Raw genomic sequence first — 15,545 nt, forward strand, 5'->3', positions numbered from 1 at the left:
CCCCTTAATTTAGGCTGTGTACAGCAACTACCTTCTAAGAGTAAAATATGGAAAGAAGGGCAAAAGACTGTTTCCAGTGGAGAAGACTGACAAGCACTACCTCAGCCAAGCGATTGAGGTCAACATCAACACTGATAAGTCATGTTGATAGTATGTACCCTTGACACGATGTGATGAAAATGGCACTTTACATCAGTGATCTTCCTCCCCAAAACCCACAATCATGAGAAAAAACATCAGACAAACCCCAATTGATAGACACTCATGAAATACCTGACAAGTGCTCCTCAACAAGGTCATCAAAAACAAGGAAAGTCTGAGAAATTCTCACAGCCAAGAAGAGCTTCAGGAGACATGACAACTAAATGTAATGTGGGATCCTAGGACAGAAAAAGGACATTACATTAAAACCAAGGAAATCTGAACAAACTGTAGACTTTAATTAAATGATAATGTATCAGTGTCGGTTCATTAGTTGTGACAAAAGTAAATGTTTATGATAAGGGAAACTGGTGTGGGCTATATGAGAACTCTACTATTTTACAGCTTTTCTGTAAATCTAAAACTATCCTAAAATTAAAAGTTTATTTAGGGACTTCCCTGGTGGCGCAGTGGTTAAGAATCTGCCTGCCAATGCAGGGGACATTGGTTCAATCCCTGGTCCGGGAACATCCCACCTGACACGGAGCAACTAAGCCCGTACGCCACAACTACTGAGCCTGGGCTCTAGAGCCTGCGAGCCACAACTACTGAGCCCGCGTGCCTAGAGCCCGTGCTCTGCAACAAGAGAAGCCACCTCAGTGAGAAGCCCGCGCACCGCAACGAAGAGTAGCCTCTGCTCTCCACAACTAGAGAAAGCCCACGTGCAGCAACAGACCCAATCAGCCATAAATAAATAAATAAAGTTTATTTTTTAAAAAAAGACTAGAATAGAATAACACTTGGTCAGCCAATTCCCTTCTTGGTGAATTGCTATGAATCGAAATGTTATATATCTTCCATCCTTAGATTGGTGTCAGGATTGGAGTTAATATCATTAGAGAATTATCTCAATATCATTGCAAATTATCCAGCTTGAGTATGAATTATCTTGAAGGAAATGAGTAAAGTTCTTTGGTTTTAAGTAAAGAAAACCCACAAAATTATCAGAATAATGCCCAAATATAAGGTGACCCTGAGTATAAGACAATTTCTTATCTTTCCAATGAAAAAATATTTTTACATACATATTTAAGATCATAATTTTAATAAAATAATATATGAATTTAGAAATATTATTTCCCTCCACTTGTCCCTTTTTATGAAACAATGTTGCCTAAAATTTTTTACATGCAACTTTGATGTCAATATTTGGCACCTAGTAGGTTGTCAGTAAGCATTTATTGAATGAATGATAGTTTGAGATCATTGAGACACATGGAGAGCCCTGGATCACTCTGTGAGGATCCATTGAAGGTTTTTGACCAGGAAGCTAATACACAAAGGTGGAGTGGTATTTAGCCTTTTCTCAGGGGAAGTGGAGATATCACAAATCTTCTGCTTAAGGGAGGCCAAGGTGTGGCCAGGTGTTGGCCTAGGGGCACAGACGGAGCCCTGACTTAGGAGTCAGGCAGATTTGGATTTAGAAACTGCTGGAAGCTGAGTGGTCCCAAGAGTCTCTCTGAGGAGGTGCCACTGAAGCCAGGACCTGAGGGTGTAAAGAGTAAGGGCAGAAACTCTCGGACGGGCATCACGCAGGCAGAAGAGACTCTACTGTCTCGGAGACAGAGGAAGGAGCCCACTGTGACCAGAGGATAGTGACTGGGGACCTTGGAAACCACGGAAAGGACTCAATTTTTTTTTTAACTGGAAGGGAAAAAATGGGATTGACATCTAATTTGCAGTCCTAAGAAACCACTTCCTTCTGTGAGGAGAATGGGTTGGAGGAGGAGTCAAGAATGGAAGCAAGGAGGCCAGATTGGAGATGATAATTAATAATAATAATAATAATAGCTAACACACTGCTTCCTAAATGCCCAGGGACTGTTCTAAGCACTTTACATGAACCAACTCATTTAACTGTGCTTCCCAGTTAGCACCCTCTTTCATTCTCAAAAGTACCACAGATTTTTTTGAAGTATAGTTGCTGTACAATATTATATAAGTTACAGGTGTACAATAAATATAGTGATACACAATTTTTAAAGGTTATACTCCATTTATAGTTATTATAAAATATTGGCTATATTCACCATGTTGTTCAGTATATCCTTGTAGCTTATTTTATACCTAATAGCTTGTACCTCTTAACTCCCCTACCCCTATATTGCCCCTCCCTATTCCCTCTCCCCACTGGTAACCACAGTTTGTATGATAAATTTCAGGAAACTATGAATCAGCCAATTAACGTTTTCAGAGGGGCTTGATAGTTGGAGTGCTCAGTCTCCTCTACCCATCATTTTCAAACCGTTCTATGAAAGCCACTAACCAAGACAACTCTACAGTACAATATGAAAGTAGGAAAAACTGTGGAATCTCATCTCTAAACTTCCTGAGGCCCCCCTTCCTTTTTGTTCCCTTCTGTCTTAACCCTGTCTCTTGGTTCTGAGTTTATGTGGGCATTTCTATTTGTCTCTTTTTCTCAGTGTCTTTTTTTTTTTTTCCTTTAACTCTCTCCCTTGAGTCTCTTTCCCTGTTTGTGTGTGTTCTGTTTCTATCCTCTTTACCCTCTTTGCCTTCCCCATTCCCTCTCTCTATTCTCTTTCCTTCCCCTAATCTCACTCATTCTTTCTTCCTCCCTCAACTGGCCAGTGAGGTACTGGCATGTACAGTGAATCTGTTCGGCTTAATATATAAAAATTGATATTGACTATTTCCATTTAAAACTAATTAAGGCTCCCAAGGGCCAGTGTACTCCTTCCAAAATGCTTCTATAGATGATTGTTAGAAAGTATTTTAAATCTTTTTATCCCAGTTCCTGCATACACATCTCTCGAGGAAATTTACCTAGTACCCCACTCATCTAACTGGTTTCTTCCAATCCCCACACCTTCCCTTCCCACTCCACCACAACCTCCTGACTGCCTTCTCTACCTCAGGTCTGTCCCCAGCTCCTGCGCTGGACTGCACCTAAATCATACCAGACCACATGTTGAGCCAAGCGTCTCTCATTCTTCCATAATGTTTGTCTCAGTTTCTTTCCTTTGTTACCTTTCTAAGGCTTGATACTTTACAAACTATTGCTTTTGCTCTGAAGCTTATTTTTAAGCTGCTCTTACTTTTAGGTATGAGTGATTCTTTTGCCTGCCTACTTCCGAATAGCAGCTACCAGGGACAGCTCTCTTCCAAGCAGAGGCTCCCTTAGTAACGAGCATTCCTTTGTGCTCATCCTGCATATAAATCACCAGGGAGCTTTTAAATGAGAAAAGACCTGGCTGACCCAGAAGGTGGTATTTATAAATAGTCCTCCAGCCCCCCCTCCTTAAAGCTTGTCCACCTAATCCTCTCCTCTCTCAAGACTGGAAGTGACTTGACCTTTGAGTCTTAAAACTCAGGCTCTTTTTCTTTTAAAACTCTGGTTGGCAAAAAGCTGTTAAAAATGTTCTCAGCAGGATGATGATCAGTCCTCAGAGCTTGCCTTTCATTTCCAGCATTTTTAGCCAAATATGCTTCCTCTTCTGTGGACCAATTTTTCACATTGTTATTATTTTAAGACACTTACCTCAGTAATTTTTATTTCTTTTTACTGATAGGCTATCATGGATTTGTATTTTTATGATGTAGAAAGCTGTTCCCAAATGACTGCATCTCTATCATGAACTAAGAGCCTTCCTTTTCACTCCTAAAATCACAGAACTTGGAGGGGCTCTAAGTAGCCTCTATCCCAGCATCACTGGATAGAGCTCTGTTGTATTTCCCTAATGTTGTATTATTTACTGAAGCTGAAATCTCATAGGTTTTTGTTAGGATTATGAAATGAAGCACATGATGTAGACACTAATAGATAGTGTCTATTTACCTAGTACCCCACTCATCTAACTGGTTTCTTCCAATCCTCACACCTTCCCTTCTCACTCCACCACCACCTGCCGACTGCCTTCTCTACCTCAGGTCTGTCCCCAGCTCCTGCACTGGACTGCACCTAAATCATACCAGACCACATGTCTGATTAGGGTACATGCAGGAGCTGCCTAATTGTTGAATTGGCCAAAGATTTTTTTTTTTTACTATATTTCCCAAAAAGATAATTAAGTCCTTAATCTGATTATTTATAAAGAGAAGAGATGCTTATATTAGACAAAACATGTGTTTTTAGCAGCCTCTCTCCCTTGTTATAAAATATAGGAAACTTAAATTCACTATCCACTAACTATCAGAGAGAATACTCTAATTTGAGGCTGTTTTCTTTTCATCCCCTAACAGATTGAAGAGTAAGTCCTGGTCCCAGGCTTTTCTTTGCTGACCTGGGCCAGGGGTAGTAATGCTTTTTGTAGAAGCTACTAGGTCTGATCCATCTGTTGCTTTGTGGGGAGAACCCCTTCCCCAAGGCTTTTCTTTTTTTTTTTTTAATTTTATTTATTTATTTATTTATTTTTGGCTGTGTTGGGTCTTCGTTTCTGTGCGAGGGCTTTCTCTAGTTGTGGCAAGTGGGGGCCACTCTTCATCGCGGTTCGCGGGCCTCTCACTATCGCGGCCTCTCTTGTTGCGGAGCACGGGCTCCAGACGCGCAGGCTCAGTAATTGTGGCTCACGGGCCTAGTTGCTCTGCGGCATGTGGGATCTTCCCAGACCAGGGCTTGAACCTGTGTCCCCTGCATTGGCAGGCAGATTCTTAACCACTGCGCCACCAGGGAAGCCCCCAAGGCTTTTCTTGCAGTAGTTTTGCTGGAATGTCCTACTTGCATGTGAGCCTGGAACTTTAGAAGTAATTTTAGTTCTGTTATTTAATTTAAGAAAGTTTGGTGTCCAGTGTGGCTGTATTTGTACATAAGAGACTATCTGTAGAAAAAGAATAAAAAACGTGTACACAGCAGGTTGAATAAGTACTGTGTCTTCTGAAAACCTTGGGCTTAAATGTCTAAGGCAGTTCTGTTTAGATCAGCACTCAGCGTGGACTTGCTAGAGCAGTAGTAGCTGTTGTTTTATTTCTCCAGTTGGGGAAGCTTTCTCTTAATATATGGAGACTCTAGAATGGGTAAGAATATGTGTAGTAATTAGAATTGTAAGAGATGGCCTAAGCAAGTATGGATACTTTTGACTTGCTTTTGGATTCAGTTGTTAAAAAAAAGTGGAGTGTAGAAATATGAAACAGAGGAGAGAAAACCACGTAGGTACAGCAGAGCAGCAGTATTCAGCAATACAATGAGCATACAAGGAGAGTTTGTTAGGATTACACACACGGAGAGGAGAGTAGCACAACCAACACAACTTCAAAGCAATGGTGGGTTCATGTCGGGGGACAGTGCACAAACAGACCAAGGGCATAGGAAGCTTAGGGTACCCATCACATTCAAGGCACACTACTGGATAACCCTTGGTTCTCTTTTGTGACTTTTTTTACATAGCAACAAAACTTAGAAAGAATCTCTCCAGAGGGTTAAATGTAGTACCATTATGTACGTAATGGTGCTAATCAACTGTGTTGTTCAGGGTTCCTCACTGCAAGCTACCAAACAATGGGAAAGGCCCTCAAAGGCTCTCTGGTGCTTTCAGAACTGACTGCAGTTGGAGGAACAGGGGGAACACTGCAGAAAAGGTGGGGTTGGCACTACCTGCTGCCCCACCCTGAAGAAATGCTGACTTTTCCTCAAATCCTTGTGTGACTACAGCTTCAGGGCCCCAGGCGTCCAAGCCTAGCTCACGTGCTTGCCCCCAGCTGCACCATGACCAGGAGAGAAGGATCTGGATCTTCTAGTTGCTGTAGTGCAAAGCAGTCACTGCCTCCCATGGGGGAAAGGAGGCTGCAGGGTGCTGGTTGGGAAGGTTTGGTTGCTAGACAGCAAAAAAAAAAAAAAGAAAAAAAAAAGGCATGTAAACTGTATCTATCTGAAGCTCAGTGTCTTTATAAATATTAACCATCTTTCTCAGGCTCAGCCAGCATGCATGGAGAATATTAATTTCATTTTCCTTTAATGATTTGTTCATTGTTTTTAAAAACAAAAACAAAAAAACTTGGGACTATCTTTTTAAATTTAGTCTTTATCAAAGTTGTGTGTGTACATCAGTTAGAGTCATAGTTCTACCCAGTGTCTAATGAAGAACAGCATTCCATGTGCTCCCATTCCTATTTTCTACTCCCCAGAGAAAACTATTTTCAATTCTTTCTAGCTGATTTATTTGGTATTTATCTTGATATTTCTAAATAGCACACTGTGGTTATGTCTTAATGTTTCCGTTTTGGGCATTATTTATCAACTTCCCATGATGGAAATGAGTTTTGTTCTTTCTCCACACTTTATGCTTAATCACACATACACTCTCTTCTCCTTCCCCCATCCTCCCAGGATAATTGTATTGGATCCATAGCCTGTCTTTTTATTATCACTACATCAACACTGTTTGCAATGAAGCCATGTAGTGTACTGTGACTACTACTTTCTCCCAGTACCACCTTTGATTTTTCCCTGATGTTAATAATTGTCTTGGTTTTTTAATTCATTTGCTTCAATTTTCTATACTTCTCACTGATGTGACCTCCAAATCTCCCCTAACTGAATAAATCCTCTTTCCATATAAACACATTAGATATTCTATGAATTTTGTCTTTATTTTTAATTTCATCTTCTTTTAATTTTTTTTTTTTTTTTTGGCTGCATTGGGTTTTCGTTGCAGTGCGCGGGCTTCTCATTGCAGTGGCTTCTCTTGTTGCGGAGCATGGGCTCTAGACATGCGGGCTTCAGTAGTTGCAGCAACGCGGGCTCAGTAGTTGTGGCTTGCGGGCTCTAGAGTGCAGGCTCAGTAGTTGTGGCGCACGGGCTTAGTTGCTTCGTGGCATGTGGATCTTCCCAGACCAGGGATCGAACCCATGTCCCCTGCATTGGCAGGCAGATTCTTAACCACTGTGCCACCAGGGAAGTCCAAATTTCATCTTCTTAAAAGGAAATCTCTTCCTAAGTGTTCTGACTTGCTCCTGTCTGGACCCTGGACCAGTCACCCTCCAGGCCTGCTAAGGAGCTATTGTCTTGGGGTCTCCTTCAACATCACTCTAAGGACCCCTTTACCTGTCTCTTGTTTTAGATCCCTTGCTTCCTCGGTTCAGTGTCATCCTCTTCCTTGGTCTTCCCTGTCATTTTGAAGGAGCATGTTACCGTTCGTTTCTTCAGAAAGTAAAGGTTTTTTTAGTTTTAGGAATCATTTCCTTGAGAATTTTAAAGGCACTGCTCCATTTTTTTCTGTCCTCCAGAGTCCCTGTTGAAAAGTCTCATTCATTCTGATTTTGACCCTTTGCGTAACAACTTATTTTCCCTCTGGAAGCTTCTCTTTAACCTTGATGTTCTGCAAGTTCACAATGATGTGACTTGGGCCCTTGCTGGACTTTTTCTTGAATTCGTTTGTCTGATGACTTCCTCTCCTTGGTGTTTTCTGTCCTTTCTCAAATTCCTGCTAGTTAGATGTTGGACCTCTTGTACTGATGTCCAGTTTTTGCATCTTTACTCTCCTGTTTTCTATCCTTGTAGTCTTTTTCTTTTTCTTTCTGAAATAATCTCTCAACTTTGCCTTCCAACCCTTGCGTGGAGTTGTTTGGTTCTGCTATCAAAATGTATATTTTCCTAGAGTTTTTTTTGTCCTCTGAACATACTTTTTTTATTTAATTGGTATTGTTGATGCATTTATTGTATGATGAGCAATACAGAAACAAGAAAATATAAATATGTAAGTTAGAAGGCATTTTCTGACTGAAAGAGATTATCAGTTGACCAGTCTCAAAAGTTTTAACCTTGAGCCAAAGAAAAATCACCTAAGATACACAAAATTCAATGGTATACAATTTTTAGTACAGTATATATAAGGATTATTTTTTTTAAGATTTATTTATTTTTTATTTATTTTATTTTTGGCTGTTTCGGGTCTTAGTTGTGGCACACGGGATCTTCGTTGAGGCATGCGGGATCTTTTGTTGCGGTGCACGGGCTTCTCTCTAGTTGTGGTGCATGGGCTCCAGGGCACATGGGCTCTGTAGTTGTGGTGTGTGGGTTCCAGGGCACATGGGCTCTGTAGTTTGTGGCACTCAGGCTCTGTAGTTTGTGGCACTCGGGCTCTCTAGTTGAGGTGCATGAGCTCAGTAGTTGTGGCACACGGGCTTAGTTGCCCCGCAGCATGTGGGATGTTAGTTCCCTGACCAGGGATCGAACCCATGTCCCCTGCATTGTAAGGTGGATTCTTTACCACTGGACCAGCAGGGAAGTCCCTGCAAGGATTATGTTTTGCTGGTTGTTTTTGTGTTTGTTTTTAATGCTCATTTTTAAAAGTTTGTATCTTCCTCTGTAGCCTTTTTTTCCTCTAAGTTGCTTTTTTTTCCTCTTTGTTTTGGTCTGTCTTTCATAGTAAATGCTTTCTTGAGTTTCTAGTGATCCTTGGTTATCTTCTCATATTTAAGAGCAGGCCACTAAAAAGCTACGTGAGAGGTCTGGACTTGTGAGTCAAGCTTATGGACTGTGATCTTCGCTGTAGGGCAATCTGCCTGAGTCATTTACTGGAATTTCTCTCATATCTGTTTCTTTAGGTCTTTTATCTTGGCTGGTCATATTCTGTTGGAAAATTTTAAATTTTGCACTGTTCATTTTCTACCTCTTTCTTGCAATTTCTAGATGTGTACAGTCTCTGAGTTCTCATGTTGTAGACAAAAATATCTCCCCTGGGTCTCTGCTTTTTCCTTTAAATGCCTTTTGTACTCTCCTACACATTCTTCTTTTTTTTTTTTTTTAATTTATTTATTTGGCTGTGCCGGGTCTTAGTTGCGGCATGCAGGCTCTTAGTTGCAGCATGCGGGATCTAGTTCCCTGACCAGAGATCAAACCCGGGCCCCCTGCATTGGGAACATGAAGTCTTAACCACTGAACCACCAGGGAAATCCCTCTCCTACACATTCTTATTTGCTTTCTTGGCACTTAGCAGTTAGGCCAACTTGCTAAAAAATAAACAAGAGTTGATAGGAGCAAATCTGAAACACCTAGAGTACGAAGTAGGAGTCACTTCAGTGCCTTGTTTTTCCTTAATATATTGATCAGAAATTGGATGAACCTTCGGGATGCTGAGACAGGGAAGATACTCTGGCAAGGAACAGAAGACCTGTCAGTCCCTGGAGTGGAGCATGAAGGTACTTTCCACCCTTTGTCTGCACAGGGCTGATGACGCAGAGCAGGCCTAGGCATCAGGGAACTGAGTTAATGGAGACCCACCAGGGGATGGGCCTCTGCAGGCATAGCACGTCAGTCCACGTGGTGCTGAGATGTCTAGTTTCTTTCTTAAGTTTCTTTCTCCTACTTCCCAAAACCCACTTCGTGCTGAAATTTTAGCATTAGAACATACCCAAATATACAAAGTAAGATCTCAACTTTTTTCTGAAAGAAAATTTGTGTTTTTATCTCCTTGAAATAAAAGAAAAACCAAGGGAACAGAATAGAAAGAAGGTTCCCATTCAGCCCCTTTCCTGATAAGAGGATCTGGGTAGGGCCTTTAGATGCACTAAATCTGTTGTTCCTTGAAGATCTTTCAGTCAAATGCACTGGACCAGTTTGGGACCTCTGCCTTTAATTAAAGTGTAATTCTGTTACCAAGGCATTTTATGAAATTTAACATAGATAATATACGCTCTAAATCATCTCTAAGAAGCTCCCAGAAATGCTTTCAATATTTCTTTTTCTTTACCAGCCCGTGTTCCCAAGAAAATCCTCAAGTGCAAGGCAGTGTCTCGAGAATTGAACTTCTCTTCAGCAGAGCAAATGGAAAAATTCCGCCTGGAACAAAAAGTTTACTTCAAAGGGCAGTGCCTAGAAGGTATTCTGCTGCCAACATGCCTGAAATCTGGGCTTAGGGACAAAATCTGGACAGGGACAGAAGTCAAGACCCAGTGAACTAAAGCACTGCTTTGATAACATTTATTTTGCAACTCAGTTTGTGATAGGGTTCCTACACCCTGGCAGATTGGGGAGCCCTGGCGAAAAGAAGCAAAAACAAAGCTGGCAACTACAGGGGCTCTGAGCCCAACAGAAGGGTTACTGACCCTGGAGGGCCTGAGGTTGGTGCCTGCTTTGTCACTGGCGTGGTATTATAACATGGTCACAAGGAAGCTGCTGGTTAGGGCCTGGTACAGTGCTCTCCATACAGTCTTGTACAGATTTGACTGGCAAGGCCACTCTGCATTGAGTTTTTACCATGAAGTCTAAGAGTGTACATATGTGTCTTAGAGCTGAAATTCCAAGTGAAAAGGCCTATTCTGTACTTCCGTTTATATAATTTACATCCAGCCTACTTCTAAGAAAATATTGCTGGTCCTAGTCCTTTAGATCCCAGAGCATAGGGAGCAGGCCTCTAGTGTGGTTCAGGGACCAGCCTGAAGGGGGCTTCCATGTCCTTTCTTGTGCCTCTGGCCTGGGAAGTTTCTGATGGCTTCAGTGGTGGGTCTTGGGGTAGGAAGAGACTTGCTCTAAAGGATGGGGACATGGAGCCCTGAGACTCTGCCCAGGGCGCCAGCTCACCTGCTTTTCCTTCTTCCTTCAGAATGGTTCTTCGAGTTTGGCTTTGTGATCCCTAACTCCACAAACACCTGGCAGTCCCTGATAGAGGCAGCGCCCGAGTCCCAGATGATGCCAGCCAGCGTGCTAACGTGAGTGAGCGGGCCGCAGGAACTGTGGAGGTGTCTAGAAGCAGGAATTCCAGGCACGTGGGACTCGTGGTCCCGTTCAACAGGCAGGCAATCTAGGTTGAGAAGAAGGGTAAAAGAGTATCCAGGGGTATCCGAAGTTACAGCTTACTGACTTTTGTCATGTGAAAAAGACAGTGTGATAGAATGAAAAGAATTAAAAACTTCAGATTAAACCTTTAGACTAAATTCCTGATTAACCCTGACTAGCTGTGTAATCTTGGACAATGTACTTTACCTCTCTGGGCCTTATTCTCCTCCTCTCTAAATGTAGAATTAATAATTCTCTCTCACAGAGGTATAGTGAGGATAAAATGAGATGATGTGGAAGGAAACTGGCATATAATATATATTAGTCTATGCTAATTTGCTCCCTTTCCTTACTATCAAACTTCTGGTACTCTGTACTTTGTTTGAATGGCCTTCAGTGGAATCTGGCAAAGTCCTAATTCTGTTTTAGAGGATAATGTTTGGTTATAGTTTTTCAGAGACTAGCTTACAATTTTAATAGATATGCTTCCTGCTCAAAGAATAATTAGTTTGTCCTTTGTCCCCAAAAGTCAGTCAATAACTGCCTACCTACCATTTTTCTCTTGGGAAAAGATTTTAGTCTTTTAGAAGTTTTAGCAGTATTGCCTAGTAACAAATTATTCACACAGATAATTGTGCAATATTGGATCATCTCTTTAAACAGGTCCTTTATGAAAGCCACATTGAATTTGTAAATAGAGGTTATTTATGTTATAAGTCTTGAATAGATTTCTAATTTGTATAATAGTAGGTATTTTTATATTCCATCAACCAGTCAGATCTTGAGTTCCTTATTTACCTATTTTATAATTAATTACTAGCAAGAAGATATCTGCTGGATATTAATTACCCTGGGAAAGTACAGTGTCATATGTAGAAGGGCATTTTTTAGATTTTGTTAACCATTATTTGACTTATTCTTGGCCAGGCCTGATTTCTTTCAGGTATTAACACCACTAAGTCTGTGATAACATATTTAGGTTATTTAAGTTATGTCTTACTTTTTAGAACCCCAAAGTAGTACCACTGTTGCCTTTAACTCAGTACAAGAGTAGTTTGATTTGGAAACACTGAGATAACCACCAAGAAAAATGAAATTGCACACTGTATACAATACAGGTGTATTGTTTGGGGTTCTTAAGCCATAAGCCATAGAAACTGACTCTGGCTTACAGGACAGTGTTGAAAGGGTAGGGCTGAGACCTGAGAAACTCGAAAGATGCAGGTGGCAGGAACTGTGGATGGTTTCCTCAAGGAGCAGCTGTGGGAAGGATCTTGCTCAGGGAAGAGAGTCTGATTGGCCCAAATTACATCCTGTGCCCACCCCTTTGCCAGGCGAGGGCGGGGCCACTTGGTTGACCCATGGACTGGAGATAGGGTGGTTCCCCAAGAGAAGAACAGAGTGCTGTTACCCAAAGTGAGGAGAATAGATGCAGGACAGGCCAACCCACAGCTGTCCACCAGAGTAAGTTATGTAGGAAAAGATACGTCTGCAGGTTTCCATGTGAATCAGAAAGTCAGTCATATTTATAGGCACCCCTGTGTGCATAGCACTCTAAGGGCCTTAGGTATACTGTGGATTAAGACATGCTCCCTCTTATGATTTCTGAACTTGAAGAAGACCTACCTAGTCACATAAGTTAAATGTCATGTTAGACATCTAACCCCATATGGACATAGATTTTAATATCCCCAAACCAAGGTTATAGGTGAGTGCATGTCCACAGGCCCAGCAGACCCAGATTGAAACCACTTTGTGGAAATGAGATCTGTTGTCTAACACGCTCACTCTTTCGCCCTCTCTTCTTACTTATAGTGGAAATGTTATCATAGAGACAAAGTTTTTTGACGACGATCTTCTTGTAAGCACATCCAGAGTGAGACTTTTCTACGTTTGAGAGAAGAATATGTGTGCATTTCAAGAATTCATTTTTTTAGGGGGAAGGAGGAAACTGTCTACTTTTTTCATCTATACATTTGATTTTTGACACTTCCACCCCTAATTCCCTCTACGGCAAAACCCACCTGTGGCCACCAGGGGACCAGCTCTGTGTAGGTAACCTGATGGCTTTTTTCTCTCAAGCCACCATCTTCAACTGACCAGATTAAACTCCCAATCCCAGACCAGGGCAGAGGGCATGCCTCAACTCCGTGGAGTAGACATGGGGACAAACACATACCACAAGCTGTTCCCGTCACCCTCCCTGCCTCCTTCTTGGGCCCTGCAGGCAACACATCTTCCTTTGGCCCCTGGTTTTGGAAAAATTCAAGTTCCTGACCCACGTTTAGTTTTTTCCTACCATTTCTATTTCATACATTCTCATACATTTAACTTGTAAAATAGACTGTGATATTATTGTTACATAGTGAATTAAAACATATGAATTAAAATATTCCTATGTCTTTAGCATGGCATTGCTTTCATCTCTCCTTTTTTTGGAATGTGAACCTGGCTCCATGATGGGAAGAAAGACATTTAACAGACCAGACCGTAGGATCACAGCTATATTTTACTCCAGAGATCGACTGATAGATCTTGTGGTTCCTGAGTGCTTCAGTTGCTGCTTTCCAAGAAGGTACAACATACCTGAACAAGACCCATGGCCTTGACATTTGTCTTTTAGATGTGATATTTTGTGGTTCTCTTCCACAACATACATGCACCCTCTGCTTGTTTGTACTGTTTTTAACTTTTTCCCTTCTTTTATAATGTGCATTTGTTCAAGAGATTTCCAGAAAGGTTAGAAGTTCTAAGTTGGTAGAGTAAGGACTCTTATTCCTAAATGAGAAACTAGAAGTTACAAAATGAAGAAAAGATCTCCCTAAACTCAACTGGAGAACAATGGGAAGGCATCCAGGATGGGGTGGGATGCTGAGAGGCCTTAAAACCAGTGGTCAGAGGAAGCCCATGTGGCAGAGAAGTAGTTATATCTGCAGTGCTTCCAAGTCTGACAATAGAGAGAAAACTAAAAAGGGCTCTCTTTCAGGAACTTACCTCTGAGCTACCGGTAGCCTTCACTGTCCTTTATAAAATACCAACAATTAAGTTTTCTGGTTCCTCCGGTAGTAAGGTCTGAGGCCAGACGAGGGAAAATACACCAAGAGATGGGCTCTCCTTGGTGTAGCCCCTTCTCCTAGATTCCTGCTCTCCTTCCATCTGTTACCGCAAAGGGCCTGTTTGCATATGTGGGTGGGGAGGAGAAGCAGTACATTTTTAGTATACTATTGCCGTCTTTCAGTGATGACTCCATTCTTCACATTAGATCTGTTATCTTCAAAAGCTAATTTTTTAATACCAAAGGTTGGATTAAAAAAAAGAAAAACAAGGTAAAAGTGAATCAAGCTTTTCTTTTGCTTTCCAAAACTGCCATGTCTTTTCTCAGAGTGAACCTGTCTCCTTCCCTTTTCCTGGACTATATCTTCTCCCCAGAGTCCCATCAGGGAAGGCTGTCAGGGGACTGGATACATTCTGATGGAGAAAGGACTTCCCAGGGAAGGCTTCTCCACCCGCTTAGACCTCCTTCACTGCCCTTCTCCACTCACTCACCCGGCCAACAGTCAGGGACACACTTCTTTGCTAGCCGCTCTGAGAAAAACAGAAAGAATCGTAGTCCAGTCGTTCTCAGAAGCTTGCCATCTCTCCAGGTATGTGTGCTCAGGCAATATTGCTCATTTTATCATGAAACAAGCAAGGCAAAAGAAGCGTGTGCTTCAGGCACAGTACTGATCAAGGGGTTCCAAGCGCGGGTGGGATTTGAGCTGATGGGGAGGATGGCTGAATGCTATGGTGGGAGGAAAAGGGAAGTGGTACAGGCCAGGGAAGAAGTCAGGCAAAAGGAGAGGGAGGACACGGGAGCTGCAGGGACCAGGGCCCTAGGTAGGTTAAGGTCAGCCCTTGTAGGGTTGGTGCTGGTCCAAATGCCTGAAAATCTGGAGGGTTTGTGGATATATTAAAGGCCACAAGAGGTTATTGGAAGGAGAAGCATACAGATCAGGCCTGGCACAGTGTACAGCCACTGGTTCTCAAACATTTATGGCACCTGCCCACACCCAGAGATTCTGACTCAGTATGTGTGGGTCCCAGAAATCTGCCTATGGAAGCACCCCAAGTGATTCTGCTACAGGTGTTCTGTGGACCGTATTTTGAAATACTGGTAGAGGCATTTAGTGAATATTAGAGACATACCTGTGTACACTGGTGGCCGTAAGATAAACTGAGATCTCCAAGCATGCTTAAGGAACAAAGGGTGGTCCCAGTTCTGACCTGTGCCAGTGAGGGGAAGCTTTCAGTTGCTCAGGGCAATCAAGAGGAACTTTAGAGTCTTCAGAGGAGAGGACAGAAGAATCCCAGGCAGCATGGCCTTTGAGAAAGACTTGGGAGAACTTAGAGAATCTGTCAAACATAAATTTCTATTTAGAGAGTTTTGGTTAAGGTTTCCTGTGTGATGTGAGTAAACAGTCTCGTCCATCTTCCCATCTGTGTTACTGGCCAGTGTGCTGAGTCTGGCCCTGGTTGGGCGTGAGGGGGTGGAGGAATCACAATCTACCAAAGAGGATCCAGCCACATTCAGGCCACACTTACAGGCCTGTTACGTGTACCAGTAAGATGTCGTGTGAGGCACAGGCCTGCCTTTCCTGAGCTTTGTCCCTAGTTGAGCAATTATAAGTGCCTGCCA

General features: G+C 42.2%; 1 protein-coding gene across 1 annotated transcript in view; it reads left to right on the forward strand.

Moving 5' to 3' along the window:
• Nucleotides 1–13,262, forward strand: part of PDE6D (phosphodiesterase 6D) — a 50,592-nt gene extending 37,330 nt beyond the window's left edge. The window contains exons 3-6 of the mRNA XM_068543660.1: nucleotides 9,206–9,294; nucleotides 9,849–9,974; nucleotides 10,698–10,803; nucleotides 12,686–13,262. Coding sequence (XP_068399761.1) covers nucleotides 9,206–9,294; nucleotides 9,849–9,974; nucleotides 10,698–10,803; nucleotides 12,686–12,767 — 403 coding nt within the window. The 3' untranslated portion in view covers nucleotides 12,768–13,262. The remainder of the gene's footprint in view (nucleotides 1–9,205; nucleotides 9,295–9,848; nucleotides 9,975–10,697; nucleotides 10,804–12,685) is intronic.
• The last annotated feature ends 2,283 nt before the right edge of the window (nucleotides 13,263–15,545 follow it).

Source organism: Eschrichtius robustus, chromosome 5 (genome assembly GCF_028021215.1).
Source record: "Eschrichtius robustus isolate mEscRob2 chromosome 5, mEscRob2.pri, whole genome shotgun sequence".
NCBI lineage: Eukaryota > Metazoa > Chordata > Mammalia > Artiodactyla > Eschrichtiidae > Eschrichtius > Eschrichtius robustus.